The 20,400-nt window shown below is 41.8% G+C and overlaps 1 protein-coding gene across 2 annotated transcripts in view; it reads right to left on the bottom strand.

Annotated features, from left to right (window-relative positions):
- Positions 1 to 20,400, bottom strand: part of LOC133609747 (cysteine-rich secretory protein LCCL domain-containing 1-like) — a 64,447-nt gene that overhangs the window by 1,694 nt on the left and 42,353 nt on the right. The window contains exons 8-14 of one of the 2 annotated variants that reach the window (XM_061965626.2): positions 11,644 to 11,704; positions 5,216 to 5,282; positions 4,983 to 5,113; positions 2,047 to 2,090; positions 1,894 to 1,966; positions 1,743 to 1,818; positions 1,533 to 1,666 (exon numbers count right to left, since the gene is read on the bottom strand). In XM_061965626.2, the coding sequence (XP_061821610.1) occupies positions 1,533 to 1,666; positions 1,743 to 1,818; positions 1,894 to 1,966; positions 2,047 to 2,090; positions 4,983 to 5,113; positions 5,216 to 5,282; positions 11,644 to 11,704 (586 nt within the window). The remainder of the gene's footprint in view (positions 1 to 1,532; positions 1,667 to 1,742; positions 1,819 to 1,893; positions 1,967 to 2,046; positions 2,091 to 4,982; positions 5,114 to 5,215; positions 5,283 to 11,643; positions 11,705 to 20,400) is intronic. The other variant, XM_061965627.2, reaches the window with a different exon arrangement.

Raw genomic sequence — 20,400 nt, 5'->3', positions numbered from 1 at the left:
ACGAACCTGACGCCCTTGTAAACTTTTTGGAGTTGTTGTGTATGTTAAGGGCCTCAAAAAGGTGTCTAAACCAGGAGACTATTAAAACTAACTAGATGGGGCAATTCCTGAAGGAATTGCGTGTGAATGCTTCAATGCTGAAGTTGAACTGACATGCTGGAATTTTTTTAGAATTGTTGAACTAGAGCACACAATTCCCAAACAGGCTGTATATTTTGAAGTTGGAACAGTTTGAATCAGATGAAAAATGTGGAAGTTGTGGAACATTGAAGAATGTCCCATTGATTTCAATTGAAATTTAAAAAAAATTGGGGAGTTTCGGGAAAAGCGGATATTAATTTTAAATGGTAAAAACTTTAATGTTCTGAATGAGTTGAAATGGTTGGTGTTGACATTTTTCAAATCGGTCGAGAAATGTTGAAGTAGTAACATGTTGAATTGAAAAATGGTATTACGGAATTTTGGGAATTTCGGGAAAACCAAGAATTTTTACAGTTCAAAAAACAACTACGTTTTTTTCCTAATTAAGAGGAATGTTTTGACGGTGGAACCGTTGAAATGGTTTGAAAAATGTGGGAGGAGTAGTCGCCAGAAAAAAGGGTGGAAATAGGGCTTTGGAAAACCAGGAATTCTGGAAAATCCTGGAATTGTTTTGAACTTGGAAAAAGGATAGTTTGAATTTCCAGAATGGTGCAATGTGTTGAAGGTCGAATGGTTTGAATCGGTTGAAAAATGTGGAAATGGTGAAAGTTTGAAAAATGACCAATTCATTTTGAATGGGAAAACTGTCCCAGAAAACCTGGAATTCTGGAAAATCTGGGAATTTTTGGAATTTGTTTAGGGAAAACCCGCGATTCCGGAATAGGCTGAACAGTTTGAAGTTGGAACGGTTTGAATGGGATAACAATCTGGAAAGTAGAGAACGCGCCAAAATCTGGAGAAGAAGAAGAAGTTGTTGAATAATAATAATAAATAGATTAATTTTGGTGTAGAAAACCATATGTGTGAATGCTTTGGAGCATTCATACAATAATAACAGTAATAACAGTGAATGGGGTGCTGGCATTGCAGCAGTCCCATAATAATAATAAAAAACACAGCAATTTCAATAGGGCCCTTGCTTGCTTGCTTGCACCTGCTGTACTTGCTTTGCTGCTCAGGCCATAATAATAACCGCTGTAAAACTCCCGACTGTTAATATTACTGTTTTAGATTAAAATCATCAAAAACTGAGATTGATAACTGCACTTTGATAAACTCACAGACTGACTGGCACCAGCTTGCTAACTTAAATGCTAACAAGAAAATAAGACACAAAAACGTATTTCCCCATTAAGAAACAACATACCCAAATCTTAACTTGTATAAACACATTACTGTCTGAGCAACTAAGATATTCAATTGTGCACATTGAACCTACAGACTGTCCTCTCTTAAAACAGAGTGATTGTTCTATACTCAGAGAAATACAAGATTGAGGCATTGTCATGGTGCGTTATTAAGCATATTAGGCATGATCAAATGAACCGTACCTTTCGGAGACCACACCGTTTTGGTTAGAGGCCATGTAGAGTTTCCGCTTGTCCACCGGCATCACATCGATGTAACCACCCGCGTTGTTTCCAAGGACCCCGGCATGAACCGCTGCCCGACAAATACTCGATTTCTGCAGAGGCAAGCAGATAAAAAACATTCTGTCTTATCCCGCTCGCTATTTACGCCACCTTTAACAAAAAACTCACATCAGAGTATAAACTGGTGCCAATTACTCTGGATATCTTTGGGTTCTCTTCCAAACAGTTCCTGGGGCAGTATAACCTAACAGGACAATATATAAACATGAGGGATGGTTGTATTTACACAAAGGGACTAAGATGCAGGGACATACTGTACCTTGGGCAATGCTTTGCAGGCCGCTGGTATGGACACAGTTGTGCGACTGTGGTCTCACATGTGATCGCTTTGACTGCAAGACAGCATAACAATCCATAAGCAAAAGAAGTGCAGATGTTACATCTTTAATTTGGAAATGAAGGTGTGAATTACCTGCTACTCTGGAGACTGTGAATGAATTAGCACTCTGGTATTTCCTGTTGAAAGAGAAACATTGCATTAGACTTGGACTTAGACTTAGACTTCCTTTAATTGTCATTCAAATTTAAACTTTACAGTACAGATAAGATGCACCTGACTTCGTTTTACCACCACTATGGATGGGTAATTTTGTATTTGAATCGATAAAGTACCAATTCATGTACCTGGGAATCAGAAACGGTACACAATGGTACCAATTTACAGTGCATCGGTGTGTGTTCATGTGTTAATAAATGTTAATATATTTACCCGGTAATAAAAAAATAAAAAAACATTTAACACTGAGCTGATTATGATAACTGTGCTGTTCGGGTATTACATCTTGATTTTTTTTTACTTCTTAGTCTCATTTGCAAGTATTATACATGCATGCAGTTACAATTTAAAACGGTGTGTTGCCTAGCCAGGGGGTAGTCTTTGCCATTAAGCTAAATCTAGTCTTTTGTTGCATCTTAAAAAGTGTTTATACTTTAAGTATTATACACACCAGTTTATTGATTAGAATGTGAATCTTGGTTGTAATTTTCATGACCAATTTGGAGGTGTTGACATTGCTATGTGAACTTGCTAATCAGTAGCTTGTATATGGCAAATTCAATATAAAATAGCATCGAGGTAGTGCAGGGGTGTCAAACTCATTTTAGCTCAGGGGCCGCATGGAAGAAAAGCTGTGCACACGCGGCCCGGACTATTAAAATCATGGCATTAAAACAAAAAAATAAAGACAACTTCAGATTGTTTTCTTTGTCTTACTTTGGCCAAAAATAGAACATACACATTCTGAAAATATTACAATACAAATATAGAAAAAAATACCGGCAGCGGTAAAGTTTAGATCCATGAAGGAAAGATGAAAGTGAATGAATAAACTTACATAGGCATAAAAATTAGTTTTTTTAGTGTATTGTTTTTTTTATGAATTAAGTAACGTTTATGACAACCTTTTTCCAAAACACAATAGAGAATGTGAGATACAACAGGATAATGCATACATTTATCATTTGTTTTCAAAACGATTACAAAAAAGTGGGACCCCAAAAATTTACTGTGGGACCCTATTTTTATGACTTGATGGGGCCCCTGGGACCACATTTTGAAAGTTACTAGCGCCAACAATGATGTAGTATTGGTCCGTGCAAAACAGCAGCAGGCGGCTGTGGCCTGCGGGCCGGTTCTAATACTAATCAAATATCATCCCAGGGGCCATAATTCATTTGTGGGCCGGATCTGGCCCGCGGGCCTTGACATTGACACCCCTGAGCTAGTGCATTTTGAAAAGTGGAAAAGTGGAGCCTTATGTGCGTTCAAGTGTTTTCTATTGTTAGCTTGGGAAATTGAGAACATTCCCTTGAGGCAGTCCCACTGAGTGCTGCTTAAGTGCTCTTTCAGTCTGCAACAGGACGTCATGTCACCTCTTGCATATTGTTGTAAAATATGCCGTATGGTTGAAAACAAGGACAATAGTAAACATCATTTTTTATCTGTAAGATTATTTTGTGTGTATTAATAGCATATGTTTTTACTTGACAATAAAGTAAACTACAGAAAAAATCAATGAAGAAAGTTACAACGCATTGCTTTAAATGGGAAAGTGGTCCCCACTAAGATGGCCGCCACGTAAGCACTTTTGACAATTTAGAGTGTCCAATGAACCTAACATGCATATTTTTGGAATGTGGGAAGAAGCCGGAATACGAGGAGAAAACCCACACACGCAGAGGCAGAACACGCAAACTCCACACAAAGATGTCCAAACAGAGATGCAAACCTAGATTGCCTGACTGTGTCGTCTACATGCTAACCACTATACCACCGTGTTCGGATTTCATATTTCATAGAACACAGAAAAAAAATCACCAGAAACGTAAAAAACGACCATAAACAGATACCTTTTTTTTTTTACTCAAATATTTATTTGGCATAGGCCCCTTAAATAAAATGTGTTTGGTTTTGTTTTTAACTGTGTATATACTTGAGCAATATACATTATTCTACATAACTAGATGTCTTTTTGATGCAAAATACAACACCATACTGTTTCTTCCTACAGGCCAGACTGCTGTCTTGTCTTAAATAGCAATCCGTTTTTTTTGTCATAATATAAAAAAAACATCTGTCTTTGGTCAGTTTTTTTTTTTGTTTCTGCTAACTGGTGATTTGTATTTTTGTTGTATGAGATACTAAATTAGTTTGCATGTTCTCCCCGTGATTGCGTGGGTTCCTTCCGGGTACTCGAACTTCCTCCCACTGCCAAAAACATGCACCTGGGGATAGGTTGATTGGCAACACTAAATTGGCCCTAGTGTGTGAATGTGAGTGTGAATGTTGTCTGTCTGTCTGTGTTGGCCCTGCGATGAGGTGGCGACTTGTCCAAGGTGTACACCGCCTTCCGCCCGAATGCAGCTGAGATAGGCTCCAGCACCACCCGCGACTCCAAAAGGGACAAGCGGTAGAAAATGGATGGATGGAATTTCAAAATGAAATTCAGATAAATTAATTTGTTTTTTTGTTTCTCAATTCCCATTCATAAAATGAAAATTCAATGACTAAAATATACACTGACCTCAGCTTGGGTCAGCTTGGTTTTATCCTTTCTAGTATGGCTGTCAAATGAGTCAAATGTGTATATCGGTTGTGTGCGTTAACTTTTTTAATCAGATTTATTATGACAATAGATTCATCCGCATTAAATTGTTCATTTTTACAGATCTAAGTCCTTGTAGCCTTAAAAACACTTGGAACACAGGCAGAACGGCTACCAGAAATAGTACCTCCAAGCACCTGATTCTGTCAATTGCGAGTTGAGATAGCTCAATCAGAAAAAAAACATATTATTTTGAGTCATTTTAGTTCACTTTCTCTTTCAGCAGTATAAACTGAGTTCTCACCCCAGCGACTGAACTTCATATTTGTTCGACTTGATGAAGATGTCCTTCCTCCCTTGTCTTGTTACATCCATCCACCCGCCGTCATTATCAATGACTCCTGCGTGTAGACCAGCTCGGCACACACTAGATTGCTGCAGAAATGAAACAACGCGTGCAGAACACCACGTAAAAAAACCTGTGAGTTGGCGGTTTTATGGCACAGTAAAAGCTTCGACTCAAGTAGGTTCACTCACCATTTCATAGTAAACTGTTCCAACTACTTTGCCTGTAGCATCTAAGCATCCAGCAGGGCATTCATACCTGGAGGTTTACACAAAATCAAAGATTTAAAGACTTAAAAAAAAAAAATTGCATATATTATTCAAATGTGTCTTTTGGTAAGCAGGATTACACAAATTTGGGTTAATAAATGGGAGGATTAAATGGGAGAAATACGAACCAGCATCAGCTCTAGTGGACATTTGTTTTTGGTCTGGTAAATACATTAAATGTCTACTGCAGAGGCACTCAGGAGAATACATGTCGTGGGCAAATTTCTACTCTTGAGCTGTGACTCAACCAAACCAGTCGAGGCGGACAGCCGCCCCCCAGTCTTGTTTCTGTTTGAAGTTTTTTTCCTTAAGTTAGGGATGTTTAGATCTGGGACAACAACATTTTGCTGGATCATATATTTTCACACAGTTGATGGCTGGGAAGTGATATTATTGTCAACGTTATTTTGAGACTAATATAAGCACCAATAATAATGCAAGTATTGTATTGCAAGTACGTGTCAAACTCAAGGCCCCAGGGCCAGATCTTGCTTCATTTAATGTGGCCCGCCACGTCATTTAATATGGTCTGCCAAATCATTTAATCTGGTTCACCACGTCAATTAATGCGGCCCTCTGAGGGCAGCCGTAATTAAATGATAAATAAATGGGTTGTACTTGTATAGCGCTTTTCTACCTTCAAGGTACTCAAAGCGCTTTGACACTACTTCCACATTTACCCATTCACACACACATTCACACACTGATGGAGGGAGCTGCCATGCAAGGCGCTAACCAGCACCCATCAGGAGCAAGGGTGAAGTGTCTTGCTCAGGACACAACAGACATGACGAGGTTGGTACTACCACACCTTAGTCATAGGGGACTCCATCACCCGAAACATAAAGCTTAGCAAACCAGCCACAATTAAGTGCATCCCGGGGGCCCGAGCACCTGACATTGAGGCTAATCTTAGGGAGCTAACTCGCAACAGGCCTAGTAAACACGTACAACAGGCTAATCGCACCACTAGTTATGCGAATATAGTTGTACACGTTGGCTCCAATGACACTAGAATGAGACAGTCAGAGATTACAAAGAGAAACATAGCCAGGACTTGTGATCTCGCTAGAAAGATGTCCAGGCATCGAGTAATTGTCTCTGGCCCCCTGCCTGCGAGAGGCAATGATGAGAGATATAGCAGATTAGTCTCGCTTAACAAGTGGCTGGCTAGCTTCTGTAGACAACAGGGACTAACGTTTATTGATAATTGGCCCTCTTTCTGGGGCAAACCAGGCTTGCTGATGAGGGACGGCCTTCACCCTAACCAGGAAGGCGCCATCATCCTGTCTAAGAATATAGACTACTGTTTAAGTCACATTTGACTAACTACACTAGAGCAAGCCCGGTCACAGGCAATTACAGAGCCTGCTAGTCCGGGTGAGGAGTCAGTTAAGCTAGAACTAGCCAGCACCAGGCTGGATAATTCCTGTACGCATAGCAATTTTCTTAGAATAACACACAACTCACATAATGTGTTTTCTGTTGTGAATGTGTCCGGGGTAGATATGCATTCTACTGAGGTGGCAAATCATGATGCGTTCAGTCGATCGCAGCATCAAGCAAACAATCTGAAAATTCCCGTCATATCAATTCCTAGATATGGTCGAAACTATTTAAAGTGCACTACGTATAATAAACGCAACATTATTAATATTTCTACTACGGATAATTTAAACAAAAACTCGTCAAAACAGCCCAATACTTATAATATGGGCTTTTTAAACATAAGATCATTGTCTCCCAAAACGTTATTAGTTAATGAGGTCATTAGAGACAACAATCTTAACGTCATTGGTCTTAGCGAAACCTGGCTCAAACCAGACGAATTTTTTGCGCTAAATGAGGCATCTCCTCCTAACTATACGAATGCGCATATTGCCCGTCCCCTTAAAAGGGGTGGGGGGGGGGGGGGGGGGGGGTCGCACTAATATATAATGAAAACTTTAACCTTACCCCTAACCTAAATAATAAATACAAATCGTTTGAGGTGCTTACTATGAGGTCTGTCGCACCGCTGCCTCTCGATATGGCTGTTATCTACCGCCCCCCAGGGCCCTACTCGGACTTTATTAATGAATTCTCAGAGTTCGTTGCTGATCTAGTGACGCACGCAGACAATATAATCATAATGGGGGACTTTAATATCCATATGAATACCCCATCGGACCCTCAGTGCGTGGCGCTCCAGACTATAATTGATAGCTGTGGTCTTACACAAATAATAAATGAACCTACGCATCGCAACGGCAATACGATAGATCTAGTGCTGGTCAGGGGTGTCACCACCTCCAAAGTTATGGTACTCCCGTATACTAAAGTAATGTCCGATCATTACCTTATAAAATTCGAAGTTCTGACTCATTGTCAACAAACTAGTAATAATAATAACTGCTATAGCAGCCGCAACATTAATGCCGCCACAACGATGACTCTTGCTGACCTACTGCCTTCGGTAATGGCACCATTCCCAAATTATGTCGGCTCTATTGATAACCTCACTAACAACTTTGACAATGCCCTGCGCAAAACCATTGATAGTATAGCACCGCTAAAACAAAAAAGGGCCCCTAAAAGGCGCACCCCATGGTTTACAGAGGAAACCAGAGCTCATAAATTATCATGTAGAAAGTTGGAACGCAAATGGCGCGCGACCAAGCTTGAGGTTTTCCATCAAGCATGGAGTGATAGTTTAATATCGTATAAACGCATGCTTACCTTAGCTAAAGCTAAATATTACTCAAATCTCATCCGCCTCAACAAAAACGACCCTAAATTTTTGTTTAGTACAGTAGCATCGCTAACCCAACAAGGGACTCCTCCCAATAGCTCCACCCACTCGGCAGATGACTTTATGAATTTCTTTAATAAGAAAATTGAACTCATTAGAAAGGAGATTAAAGACAACGCATCCCAGCTACAACTGGGTTCTATGAACACAGATACAACTGTATCTACGACGGATACTGCAATACAAAATAGTCTCTCTCTTTTTGATGAAATAACATTAGAGGAACTATTACAGCGTGTAAGTGGGATAAAACAAACAACATGTTTACTTGACCCACTTCCTGGGAAACTTATCAAGGAGCTTTTTGTATTATTAGGTCCATCAGTGCTAAATATTATAAACTTATCACTTTCCTCTGGCACTGTTCCCCTAGCATTCAAGAAAGCGGTTATTCATCCTCTGCTCAAAAGACCTAACCTCGATCCTGACCTCATGGTAAACTACCGACCGGTGTCCCACCTTCCCTTTATTTCGAAAATCCTCGAAAAAATTGTCGCACAGCAGCTAAATGAACACTTAGTGTCTAACAATCTCTGTGAACCTTTTCAATCCGGTTTCAGGGCAAATCACTCTACGGAGACAGCCCTCGCAAAAATGACTAATGATCTACTGCTAACGATGGATTCTGATGCGTCATCTATGTTGCTGCTTCTTGATCTTAGCGCTGCTTTCGATACCGTCGATCATAATATTTTATTAGAGCGTATCAAAACACGTATTGGTATGTCAGACTTAGCTTTGTCGTGGTTTAACTCTTATCTTACTGACAGGATGCAATGCGTCTCCCATAATAATGTGACCTCGGACTATGTTAAGGTAACGTGCGGAGTTCCTCAGGGTTCGGTTCTTGGCCCTGCACTCTTTAGTATTTACATGCTGCCGCTAGGCGACATCATACGCAAATACGGTGTTAGCTTTCATTGTTATGCTGATGACATCCAACTCTACATGCCCCTAAAGCTGACCAACACGCCGGATTGTAGTCAGCTGGAGGCGTGTCTTAATGAAATTAAACAATGGATGTCCGCTAACTTCTTGCAACTCAACGCCAAGAAAACGGAAATGCTGATTATCGGTCCTGCTAAACACCGACATTTATTTAATAATACCACCTTAACATTTGACAACCAAACAATTACACAAGGCGAATCAGTAAAGAATCTGGGTATTATCTTCGACCCAACTCTCTCGTTTGAATCACACATTAAGAGTGTTACTAAAACGGCCTTCTTCCATCTCCGTAATATCGCTAAAATTTGTTCTATTTTATCCACTAGCGACGCTGAGATCATTATTCATGCGTTCGTTACGTCTCGTCTCGACTACTGTAACGTATTATTTTCGGGTCTCCCTATGTCTAGCATTAAAAAATTACAGTTGGTACAAAATGCGGCTGCTAGACTTTTGACAAGAACAAGAAAGTTTGATCATATTACGCCTATACTGGCTCACCTGCACTGGCTTCCTGTGCACTTAAGATGTGACTTTAAGGTTTTACTACTTACGTATAAAATACTACACGGTCTAGCTCCGTCCTATCTTGTCGATTGCATTGTACCATATGTCCCGGCAAGAAATCTGCGTTCAAAGAACTCCGGCTTATTAGTGATTCCCAGAGCCCAAAAAACGTCTGCGGGCTATAGAGCGTTTTCTATTCGGGCTCCAGTACTATGGAATGCCCTCCCGGTAACAATTAGAGATGCTACCTCAGTAGAAACATTTAAGTCCCATCTTAAAACTCATTTGTATACTCTAGCCTTTAAATAGCCCCCCTGTTAGACCAGTTGATCTGCCGTTTCTTTTCTTTTCTCCTCTGCTCCCCTTTTCCTTGAGGGGGGGGGGGCACAGGTCCGGTGGCCATGGATGAAGTGCTGGCTGTCCAGAGTCGGGACCCGGGGTGGACCGCTCGCCTGTGCATCGGCTGGGAACATCTCTACGCTGCTGACCCGTCTCCGCTCGGGATGGTGTCCTGCTGGCCCCACTATGGACTGGACTCTTACTATTATGTTGGATCCACTATGGACTGGACTCTCACAATATTATGTCAGACCCACTCGACATCCATTGCTTTCGGTCTCCCCTAGAGGGGGGGGGGTTACCCACATATGCGGTCCTCTCCAAGGTTTCTCATAGTCATTCACATCGACGTCCCACTGGGGTGAGTTTTCCTTGCCCGTATGTGGGCTTTGTACCGAGGATGTCGTTGTGGCTTGTGCAGCCCTTTGAGACACTTGTGATTTAGGGCTATATAAATAAAGATTGATTGATTGATTGATTGATACTAGGTGGGGATTGAACCAGGGACCCTCGGGTCGCGCACGGCCATTCTTCCACTGCGCCACGCCGTCCCTAATTGCGACATGAACCTCAATAAAAATGAGTTCGACACCTCTGATTTAAAAGGATACAAACTTCCATCCATCCATTTTCTACCGCTTATTCCCTTTGGGGTCGCGGGGGGCGCTGGAGCCTATCTCAGCTACAATCGGGCGGAAGGCGGGGTACACCCTGGACAAGTCGCCACCTCATCGCAGGGTACAAACTTGTATTTCACATTGCTGTAGAATTGCTTTCATTGTACTGTAATTGTAAATAACTTTTATTTATCCTAAATAAATAAACAAACAAAAAATGGACTGTCATCTCTGTAAACCAAAATTTAACTCAAAAAAAATATTGAATATCTTAAAGTGCTTTTTTTTTCCAGTTGGAAAAACTAGGTCAGTGTGTGTTGCCATCATGGTATTCTTTCATCCGTGTTGATGGGCTCATATTACCCATCCAGTTTAAAGCTGAAATATTACCACAACGGGACATTTGGCTTTGTAATCATAACTTTTCGTCTTCATTTTTGTTACTTTGCAGAACTTCTCACTAGCAAAGCACAAATAAGGATGTCCGTGAATCGTGTGTGTGTGTGTGTGTGTGTGTGTGTGTGTAATCTAGCGGTCCCACTGAGACAAAGATTGTGGATGACTGAAAAGAGGGCTCACTGCATTCTGTTAATTCTACTGTTAAATAAATAAATAAATCATATTGTTACATCCCTATTACGAGTATTTTCTTGCCTTGTATTTTCAGCTGTGCATTGACATAACTTCTTCTATATAAAGTTGTCCTTCGCCACTTGCAGATTTTAAAGCATTTTTTTTTTAAAATAAAGTATTTTTCAAGCATAAAAATGGCTAAATCAAAAAAAAAAAAGAAATCCTACAATAGTATTGGCCATGAGGGGAGACCAAATCTAGCGCGCGCTTCAGCCTCAGACAGTATGACTAACGAATATTATTTCATGTCTAGAGGGCTCTCATAATGTCAGAAAAACATTTAGAATGTATTAAACGTTTTTTTTTAATGCCCTAACTATGAAAATATTAAATTTATAAATAACGATTCTGACTTTGCAGAAATTCATTTATCTCTGTCTTGTTCAAAATCTATTCACAGCGATAACTGAGGGAGGACTGTACATCAAATGTTCTCGACTAATTAAAACCGTCTAACTTTGGCGGAGGGCTGCGCTTTACGGTTCTGGGTACCATTCTGGTTTCAACGCTACCTGTTGCATGTTGTTCCTTTGCACTGATCCCGCAGCTTGGTGTCACAGGTTACGAGCTGAGCTGCAAAACATGAAAACAATCGTTTAAAAAGCATTTTCATGACAATCACCAATCATGTTTATAAATTAGAATTTTATAGATGGGACACATTTGCATACATATCAGCATTTTAATTACTACCTGTCTGCGGGCTAATAGCTGTACAATTCTTTCGACAGCAAACAAGTTGAGATACAATCAACAGTGACACTTCTGGTTGTAACTATCGTAATTATGACATGTTGTCACAATACCTTCAGGTGCCGCTGCCACGCATAAAAAACCCCCCCAAAATTGGTAGACTCTGATATTCATCTTGGAATAATCACAAAAGGGAAAGCAACACCACACAAACGTTTATAACATGACAATATGTCCTCCTCAAAAGTTCCTCAAAGTCACACACGCTAAAGAGTTTGTGTCAATTTGAAGGCAAATATTCACTACTCAAAAAAGTGACAATTTTGAAGTAATATAATAATCCATAAAGTAGCTCTGACACAAGATAGTATCCGGTGACAGGTCTCTAGTTTGCATGGCATCAAAACACACCTTGCACACCCACATAACATGCTCGTTGATTGTGTTGATTTCTGTTATATATTTTATATGTAAAAAGTGTGAATGCCATACATAAATATTATTTCCAGCTGAGTGTAATTGTGATGAGTGATGCAGCTGTGTGGTCTTTACGAGATGATAATATGTATTTCATCATAGTTGACTTGCTAAAGACTTAAAAAGCAGGTGTTGATAAAAGACTTCCCTGCTCTGAGATGATACATGATGTTGGTGATGTACAACATCTGTGCTAATAAAATGCTCATAAAAAATGCAATTTTGTTACACCTTCATTTACACCAGGGGTGTCAAACTAATTTTCATTGAGGGCCACGTCGCAGTTATGGTTGCCCTCAGAGGGCCGCATTTAACAATGAGTAATATATGAATATACATGTATATATAGAATACATTAACAATGTATTTTTTTACATAAGCTGCAAATTATTTTTTTTAATTTTACTTTAAAAACTGGCATTTTTAGAGTAAACGCAGTGTTTTTTTTTTTTACAGCATATAAACAAAATTAATAAATGCAATGGAATGGAAAAACAATACCGCTATTTTTAGCGGTAAAATTCAAGCAACAGAGCTGCCAGTTTTTTTGTTTACCCTGAAATCTTGTTGTTTTAATGTTTTTTTGTTTGTTTTTTTATGTTTTAGTGTCTTACTGTATATGGGAAAAAATAGTACCAAAGTTGAATTTAACCATAAAATCTATTGTCAATTTTACAGTCTAACATTTGATTGATAATTTGTTTTGAGATTATAAATCAAGCAGATATTTAAGTACAGTATTTATCTTTATTTTAACAACAAATATTTTTGGAATACATGATAATATAATATTTTGATTTTGATAATATTGAATTTTAAAAGAAATGCAATTGCATGCAGTACATGATGTTTAATGTCAAAAGAGAATAAACAAATATATTTAGTAAGAAAAGATTAAGTATTTTATTAACGCATATTATTTCCAGGCTTTTGCGTGCCAGCTTTGGCCCCTGGGCCTTGAGTTTGATACCTGTGATTTACACCAATTAACATAAAGAATACAGATAAATACAGGTATTAAAAAATATATTGATATTGGTATCGGTAACGTTTCCAAGTAGACCCGCGGTTTACTTTTTTGAGCGCTTTAATACTCAGATATTTGTGATGAAAAGTGTCTCCCTTGATTAAGCATTTTTATGTTGTTTTAAGTGCACTTATTAAAACGATAAATAAATAAATAATATAGATAAATAGAGAAAAAGTCATTTAAAACTCTTTTTTTATGAGATGTTTGGGGTCACAGAGGCAACTGCCTGTGTTTTCGTGATGGTAGGTCAACCTACCAGACCAACGTTTCTTGCCTATTGTTACCTGTTTTTGTGTATTTGGGATCTTCATAAGACCCTAAAAATGTGAAATCCAATCATGAAAACATGGCGGAGAAATTTACAAAACAATCTTACTTCTCTCCAAACAACCTTTAGTTAAGTAATTTGCCTTAGGCCATGTCTACACTAAGTCGTTTAACCTCTTAAACTACAAACCCCGTTTAAATATGAATTGGGAAATTGTGTTTGATGTAAATATAAACGGAATACAATGATTTGCAAATAATTTTCAACCCATATTCAGTTGAATATGCTACAAAGACAACATATTTGATGTTCAAACTGATAAACATTTTTTGTTTTTTGCAAATAATCATTAACTTTAGAATTTGATGCCAGCAACACGTGACAAAGAAGTTGGGAAAGGTGGAAATAAATACTGATAAAGTTGAGGAATGCTCATCAAACACTTACTTGGAACATCCCACAGGTGTGCAGGCTAATTGGGAACAGGTGGGTGCCATGATTGGGTATAAAAACAGCTTCTCAAAAAATGCTCAGTGTCATGTCTGTGTAATCATGTTTTTGTTTTAAGTCATGTTTTTGTTTAGTTATAGGAATGGTTTCTGGCTTTTCACTCCCTTGTCTTGTTTGCATGATTACCCATTAGTTTCACCTGTTCCACGTTTGGACTCATTGTGCACTCTTGATTGTCACCATAGCAACCCATTAGTTTTCACCTGTCACGTCACGCACCTGTTTCACGTCTTGAGTCACGCACCTGTTTTCGTTAATCATGTCTGTAGTATTTAAGTTGTGTTTTTTCAGTTTGTCTTTCTGACGACCTCACACCACATGTATGCTCTGTCCATTTTTTCATGTCCATGTTCACGCTGCTCCTTTTTTGTCCATGCCAAGTAAGTTTTCTTTATTCAAGCCATAGTTTGCAAGTTTTGTTTAATTGTTCATAGTTTATTCTCCGCCACTGTGCGCGCTTTTTGTTTGATCCTTTTTTTGTATTTATAGTCTTTAAATAAATCATGTACCTTCATTCACGTCTCGCCCGTGCCAACTTTCCGTTGCATCCCGGAAAAGCACACACCCCGGACCAAGTCTTGACAGTAGGTCGTCAGCAGACCCGCTTTTCCGCACCTAAGTTGGCCGAGTTGGAAAGATTGGACGAAGGAACGTGGGAGGTCCTGCGCGCCATGGAAGCTGAGACGCTCCGCTATTCCCCCACGGAGCGCAAGGATCTCATGTGGGGTCCGACTGGCAAACTGGTGCCGATCAGCTCCGTTTGGCCCGGGGACGTTGGCGCGTCATCCCAGCCAAGGAAGCGCCGCCAAAGGCGAGGGACGCCAGGAAGGACATCCGCGAGCCAGCGGTACACGCCGCTCCCACAAGCCCCGCCCCCTCCGGGCGGAAGCAAGCAACAGTCTGCTCGGCTTCCCCAGGATGACATCACAGCCCAGGATTTTTTTTTCAACTCTTTTTCTTTTGAACACCCGCCTCCAACAAAAGACACTAATGGCATGTCTTTGATAAAACATTATCAAAACATGTTTTTAGAAATCAGGTCTAGTCAGTCACAGCCATCCCAATTTCATGCCCCGCCCCCCAAGACTCATGCCCCGCCCCCCAAGACTCAAGTCCCGCCCCCGTCACAATTTTTTTCTTTTTTTCCGCCCACACAACCCCAGGTGGGGGATAAAGAAAAATATTGTGGCCAAAATAAAGGGGAAATTCCTGAACTCCCCCGCCCACCCCTACAGAGAGTTCCAGACCGCAGGGAGCGCGTCTGGTATCCGCCCCTTGAGGGGGGGGCTGGGGTCGGGAGCTGTGTAGGTGGGGTGGCTCTGCATCACCATGTCAAGCCACAGCCTCCCTCACGGCCGCCACCACCAGTCTACCGACCTGTCAAGCCACAGCCTCCAGCACGACCGCCCTCACCAGTCTTCCGACCCGTCAAGCCACAGCCTCCAGCACGACCGCCCTCACCAGTCTTCCGACCTGCCAAGCCGCAACCCCCAGCTAGGCCACCTCCACCTGCTCCACGGCTAGCACCAGTCACAGCTCCACGGCTAGCACCTGTCGCTGCATCTGTTGCCGCACCAGCTCCACCACGCCAAGTTCCACGGCAGACTCCAGTACCCGCACCACGCCTAGCCGCATCATGCCAAGCTCCGGTACCAGCTCCACGCCGCCAAGCACTGCCAAGCCAAGACCAAGCACTGCCAAGCCAAGACCAAGACCCTCCACGCCAAGTCCAAGACCAAGACCCTCCACGCCAAGTCCAAGACCAAGACCCTCCACGCCAAGTCCAAGACCCTCCACGCCAAGTCCAAGACCAAGACCCTCCATGCCAAGTCCAAGACCAAGACCCTCCATGCCAAGTCCAAGACCAAGACCCTCCACGCCAAGACCAAGACCAAGACCCACCAAGCCAAGCTCCGGTACCAGCTCAACGACGCCAAGTGCCGCCAGTCGCAGCTCAACGACGCCAAGTGCCGCCAGTTGCAGCTCAACGACGCCAAGTGCCGCCAGTCGCAGCTCAACGACGCCAAGTGCCGCCAGTCGCAGCTCAACGACGCCAAGACCTGCCATGCCAAGACCAAGACCAAGATCCGCCATGCCAAGACCAAGACCCGCCATGCCAAGACCAAGACCAAGACCCGCCATGCAAAGACCAAGACCCGCCATGCCAAGACCAAGACCCGCCATGCCAAGACCTAGACCAAGACCAAGACCCACGCCTAGACCAAGACCAAGACCCACGCCGAGCTTCGCCGCCGGACGCGCCACGCCGAGCTTCGCCGCCTGACTTGCCACGCCGAGCTGCCACGCCTGCCAAGTTGACGACGCGCCTGTCTCCTCGTCGGCCACGGATATGGCCGCTACCTGGTCGTCCGCCACGCCAAGTGCGCCCACCTCCCAGTCGGCCACGAATGTGGCCAATCCCTGGGCGTCCGCCTCGCCTGCTGCAGCGGCGTTCCACTCGCCGCCGCCACTTGACTTTGCCTCGGTGGATTCGGGGCCACTTGGGCTGGCGACCCACCGCCATGTCCCCCTCCCGCCCTCCCATGACTCTTGTTAATTTTTTTTATGGACATCTGGTATCTGTCCTTAAGGGAGGGGCTCTGTCATGTCTGTGTAATCATGTTTTTGTTTTAAGTCATGTTTTTGTTTAGTTATAGGAATCTTTGGTTTCTGGCTTTTCACTCCCTTGTCTTGTTTGCATGATTACCCATTAGTTTCACCTGTTCCACGTTTGGACTCATTGTGCACTCTTGATTGTCACCATAGCAACCCATTAGTTTTCACCTGTCACGTCACGCACCTGTTTCACGTCTTGAGTCACGCACCTGTTTTCGTTAATCATGTCTGTAGTATTTAAGTTGTGTTTTTTCAGTTTGTCTTTCTGACGACCTCACACCACATGTATGCTCTGTCCATTTTTTCATGTCCATGTTCACGCTGCTCCTTTTTTGTCCATGCCAAGTAAGTTTTCTTTATTCAAGCCATAGTTTGCAAGTTTTGTTTAATTGTTCATAGTTTATTCTCCGCCACTGTGCGCGCTTTTTGTTTGATCCTTTTTTTGTATTTATAGTCTTTAAATAAATCATGTACCTTCATTCACGTCTCGCCCGTGCCAACTTTCCGTTGCATCCCGGAAAAGCACACACCCCGGACCAAGTCTTGACACTCAGTCTTTCACAAGAAAGGATGGGGCGAGGTACACCCCTTTGTCCACAACTGCGTGAGCAAATAGTCAAACAGTTTAAGAACAACATTTCTCAAAGCGCAATTGCAGGAAATTTAGGGATTTGATTGATTGATCGATTGAGACTTTTATTAGTAGGTTGCACAGTGAAGTACATATTCCGTACAATTGACCACTAAATGGTAACACCCGAATACGTTTTTCAACTTGTTTAAGTCGGGGTCCACTTAAATTGATTCATGATACAGATATATACTATCATCGTAATACAGTCATCATACAAAATAATCATCAGTGTATATACATTGAATTATTTACATTATTTACAATCCGGGGTGTGGGATGTGGAGGGGGGGTGGGGGGGTTAGGTTTGGTTGTTATCATCACTTCAGTCATCAACAATTGAGAACAGAGAAATGGACATTGAAACAGTGTAGGTCTGACTTGGTAGGATATGTACAGCAAGTAGTGGGCAGAGAGAGAGAGAGAGAGAGAGAGAGAGAGAGAGAGAGAGAGAGATCAGAAGGCATAAGAAAAAGTATCTACATTTTATTATTTACATTTAATTATTAACAATCCAGGGAGGGTGTTAGTTTAGGGTTGAAGTTGCCTGGAGGTGTACTTTTATTGCGGTTTTGAAGGAGGATAGAGATGCCCTTTCTTTTACATCTGTTGGGAGCGCATTCCACATTGATGTGGCATAGAAAGAGAATGAGTTAAGACCTTTGTTATATCGGAATCTGGGTTTAACGTGGTTAGTGGAGCTCCCCCTGGTGTTGAGGTTATGGCGGTCATTTACATTAAGGAAGTAGTTTGACATGTACTTCGGTATCAGGGAGGTGTAGCGGATTTTATAGGCGAGGCTCAGTGCAAGTTGTTTTACTTTGTCCTCCACCCTGAGCCAGCCCACTTTGAAAAAGTGGGTAGGAGTAAGGTGTGATCTGGGGTGGAGGTCTAGAAGTAATCTGACTAGCTTGTTCTGGGATTTTTGGAGTTTAGATTTGAGGGTTTTGGAGGTGCTAGGGTACCAGGAGGTGCAACATCTACGGTCCATAATATCATCAAAAGGTTCAGAGAATCTGGAGAAATCACTCCACGTAAGCGGCACGGCCGGAAACCAACATTGAATGACCGTGACCTTCGATCTGGATCAAAAACCGACATCAATCTCGAAAGGATATCACCATTTGGGCTCGGGAACACTTCAGAAAACCACTGTCACTAAATACAGTTCGTCGCTACATCTGTAAGTGCTAGTTAAAGCTCTACTATGCAAAGCGAAAGCCATTTATCAACAACATCCAGAAACACCGTCGGCTTCTCTGGGCCCGAGATCATCTGAGATGAACTGATGCAAAGTGGAAAAGTGTTCTGTGGTCTGAGGAGTCCACATTTCAAATTGTTTTTGGAAATATTAGACATCGTGTCATCCGTACCAAAGGGGAAGCGAACCATCCAGACTGTTATCGACGCAAAGTTAAAAAGCCAGCATCTGTGATGGTATGGGGGTGCATTAGTGCCTAAGGCATGGGTAACTTACACATCTGTGAAGGCACCATTAATGCTGAAAGGTACAAACAGGTTTTGGAACAACATATGCTGCCATCTAAGCACCGTCTTTTTCATGGACGCCCCTGCTTATTTCAGCAAGACAATGCCAAGCCACATTCAGCACGTGTTACAACAGCGTGGCTTCGTAAAAAAAGCCTGCCTGCAGTCCAGACCTGTCTCCCATCGAATATGTGTGGCGCATTATGAAGCGTAAAATACGACAGCGGAGACCCCGCACTGTTGAATGACTGAAGCTCTACATAAAACAAGAATGGGAAAGAATTCCACTTTCAAAGCTTCAACAATTAGTTTCCTCAATTCCCAATCGTTTATTGAGTGTTGTTAAAAGAAAAGGTGATGTAACACAGTGGTAAACATGCCCTTTCCCAACTACTTTGGCACGTGTTGCAGCCATGAATTTCTAAGTTAATTATTATTTGCAAAAAAAATAAAGGTTATAAGTTGGAACATCAGATATCTTGTCTTTGTAGTGCATTCAATTGAATATGGGTTGAAAAGGATTTGCAAATCATTGTATTCCGTTTATATTTACATCTAACACAATTTCCCAACTCATATGGAAACGGGGTTTGTAATAATTATTTAGCCTAAGCCCCGTTTCAGCCACACTAAACCAGCATTTAAGGTACCCCTCCTCGGACAAATTTTTACACGGGTAAGTGCACCGTCTATTTTTCGAATCTCCGGCACTTAGCTTTGTATGGACTCATTGATCGTTTACAAACTGAGTTCGGAGAGGAAGTAACGCCAGAAAGACCGCGCCACAGGCAGCTTCATAGCAAAGATGGAGGCGGATCATCCAGACATGCCCGTGTTTCTCCTTCTTCTACATGTACAGACGCTTTTGGAAATCACAAATCAATACCTTAAAAGAAGGCAACGAGGGATTGCAGCTATTTCGGATACAACACATCTCAGACGACAAGAGAACTTTCCAATGTCATCACTCAGCTGTGATTCTACTAAGCAAAAAACTTTGTCCCTTCCTCCCGTGGATGTGATCGTGATAGGCAGTGTGTGACTACAAATATTGCTTTATAGGTGTGACTGTAAAATGGCGAGGCAGCGTGTGTGATGCCCGCATCTTCGCTAACTCCACCATTATTACTTTGGGTATTCTCTGTCTAAATTAATCGTTGTAATTGTTGTTAAATGTTCTTTATCGCATTGTCTACTTTCTCATGTCGATTAAAGATTCTCTACAATAGGGCCCCACAGCACACTGGACTGTAGTTAATTGAAATACCACAACACTGGATATTGTTCAAAGGAGATACATTTTGATTTAAAAACTTGCACTCAAAACACAGCAAACAAATGTAAAATGCACAGCAAACTATTTACAATGTAGCTCTTTTAAATAGCAACTTCACAGTAAAGTAAAGTCATCTACTGGAGAGCTTGGAGCAGATGGACGCTCAGGTGGATTTTTATTTTTTTTCTGCGAATGCGTACTAGGTTGCGTTGCGCCGGCGGGCGGAGGGGGGCGGAGTTCTTAAACGGTGGCATTGTTGGGTGTGGACACGGATAAGGTT

The sequence above is a fragment of the Nerophis lumbriciformis genome, linkage group LG07 (assembly GCF_033978685.3).
Source record: "Nerophis lumbriciformis linkage group LG07, RoL_Nlum_v2.1, whole genome shotgun sequence".
Lineage (NCBI taxonomy): Eukaryota > Metazoa > Chordata > Actinopteri > Syngnathiformes > Syngnathidae > Nerophis > Nerophis lumbriciformis.
This window is presented reverse-complemented; position numbering and strand designations above follow the sequence as displayed.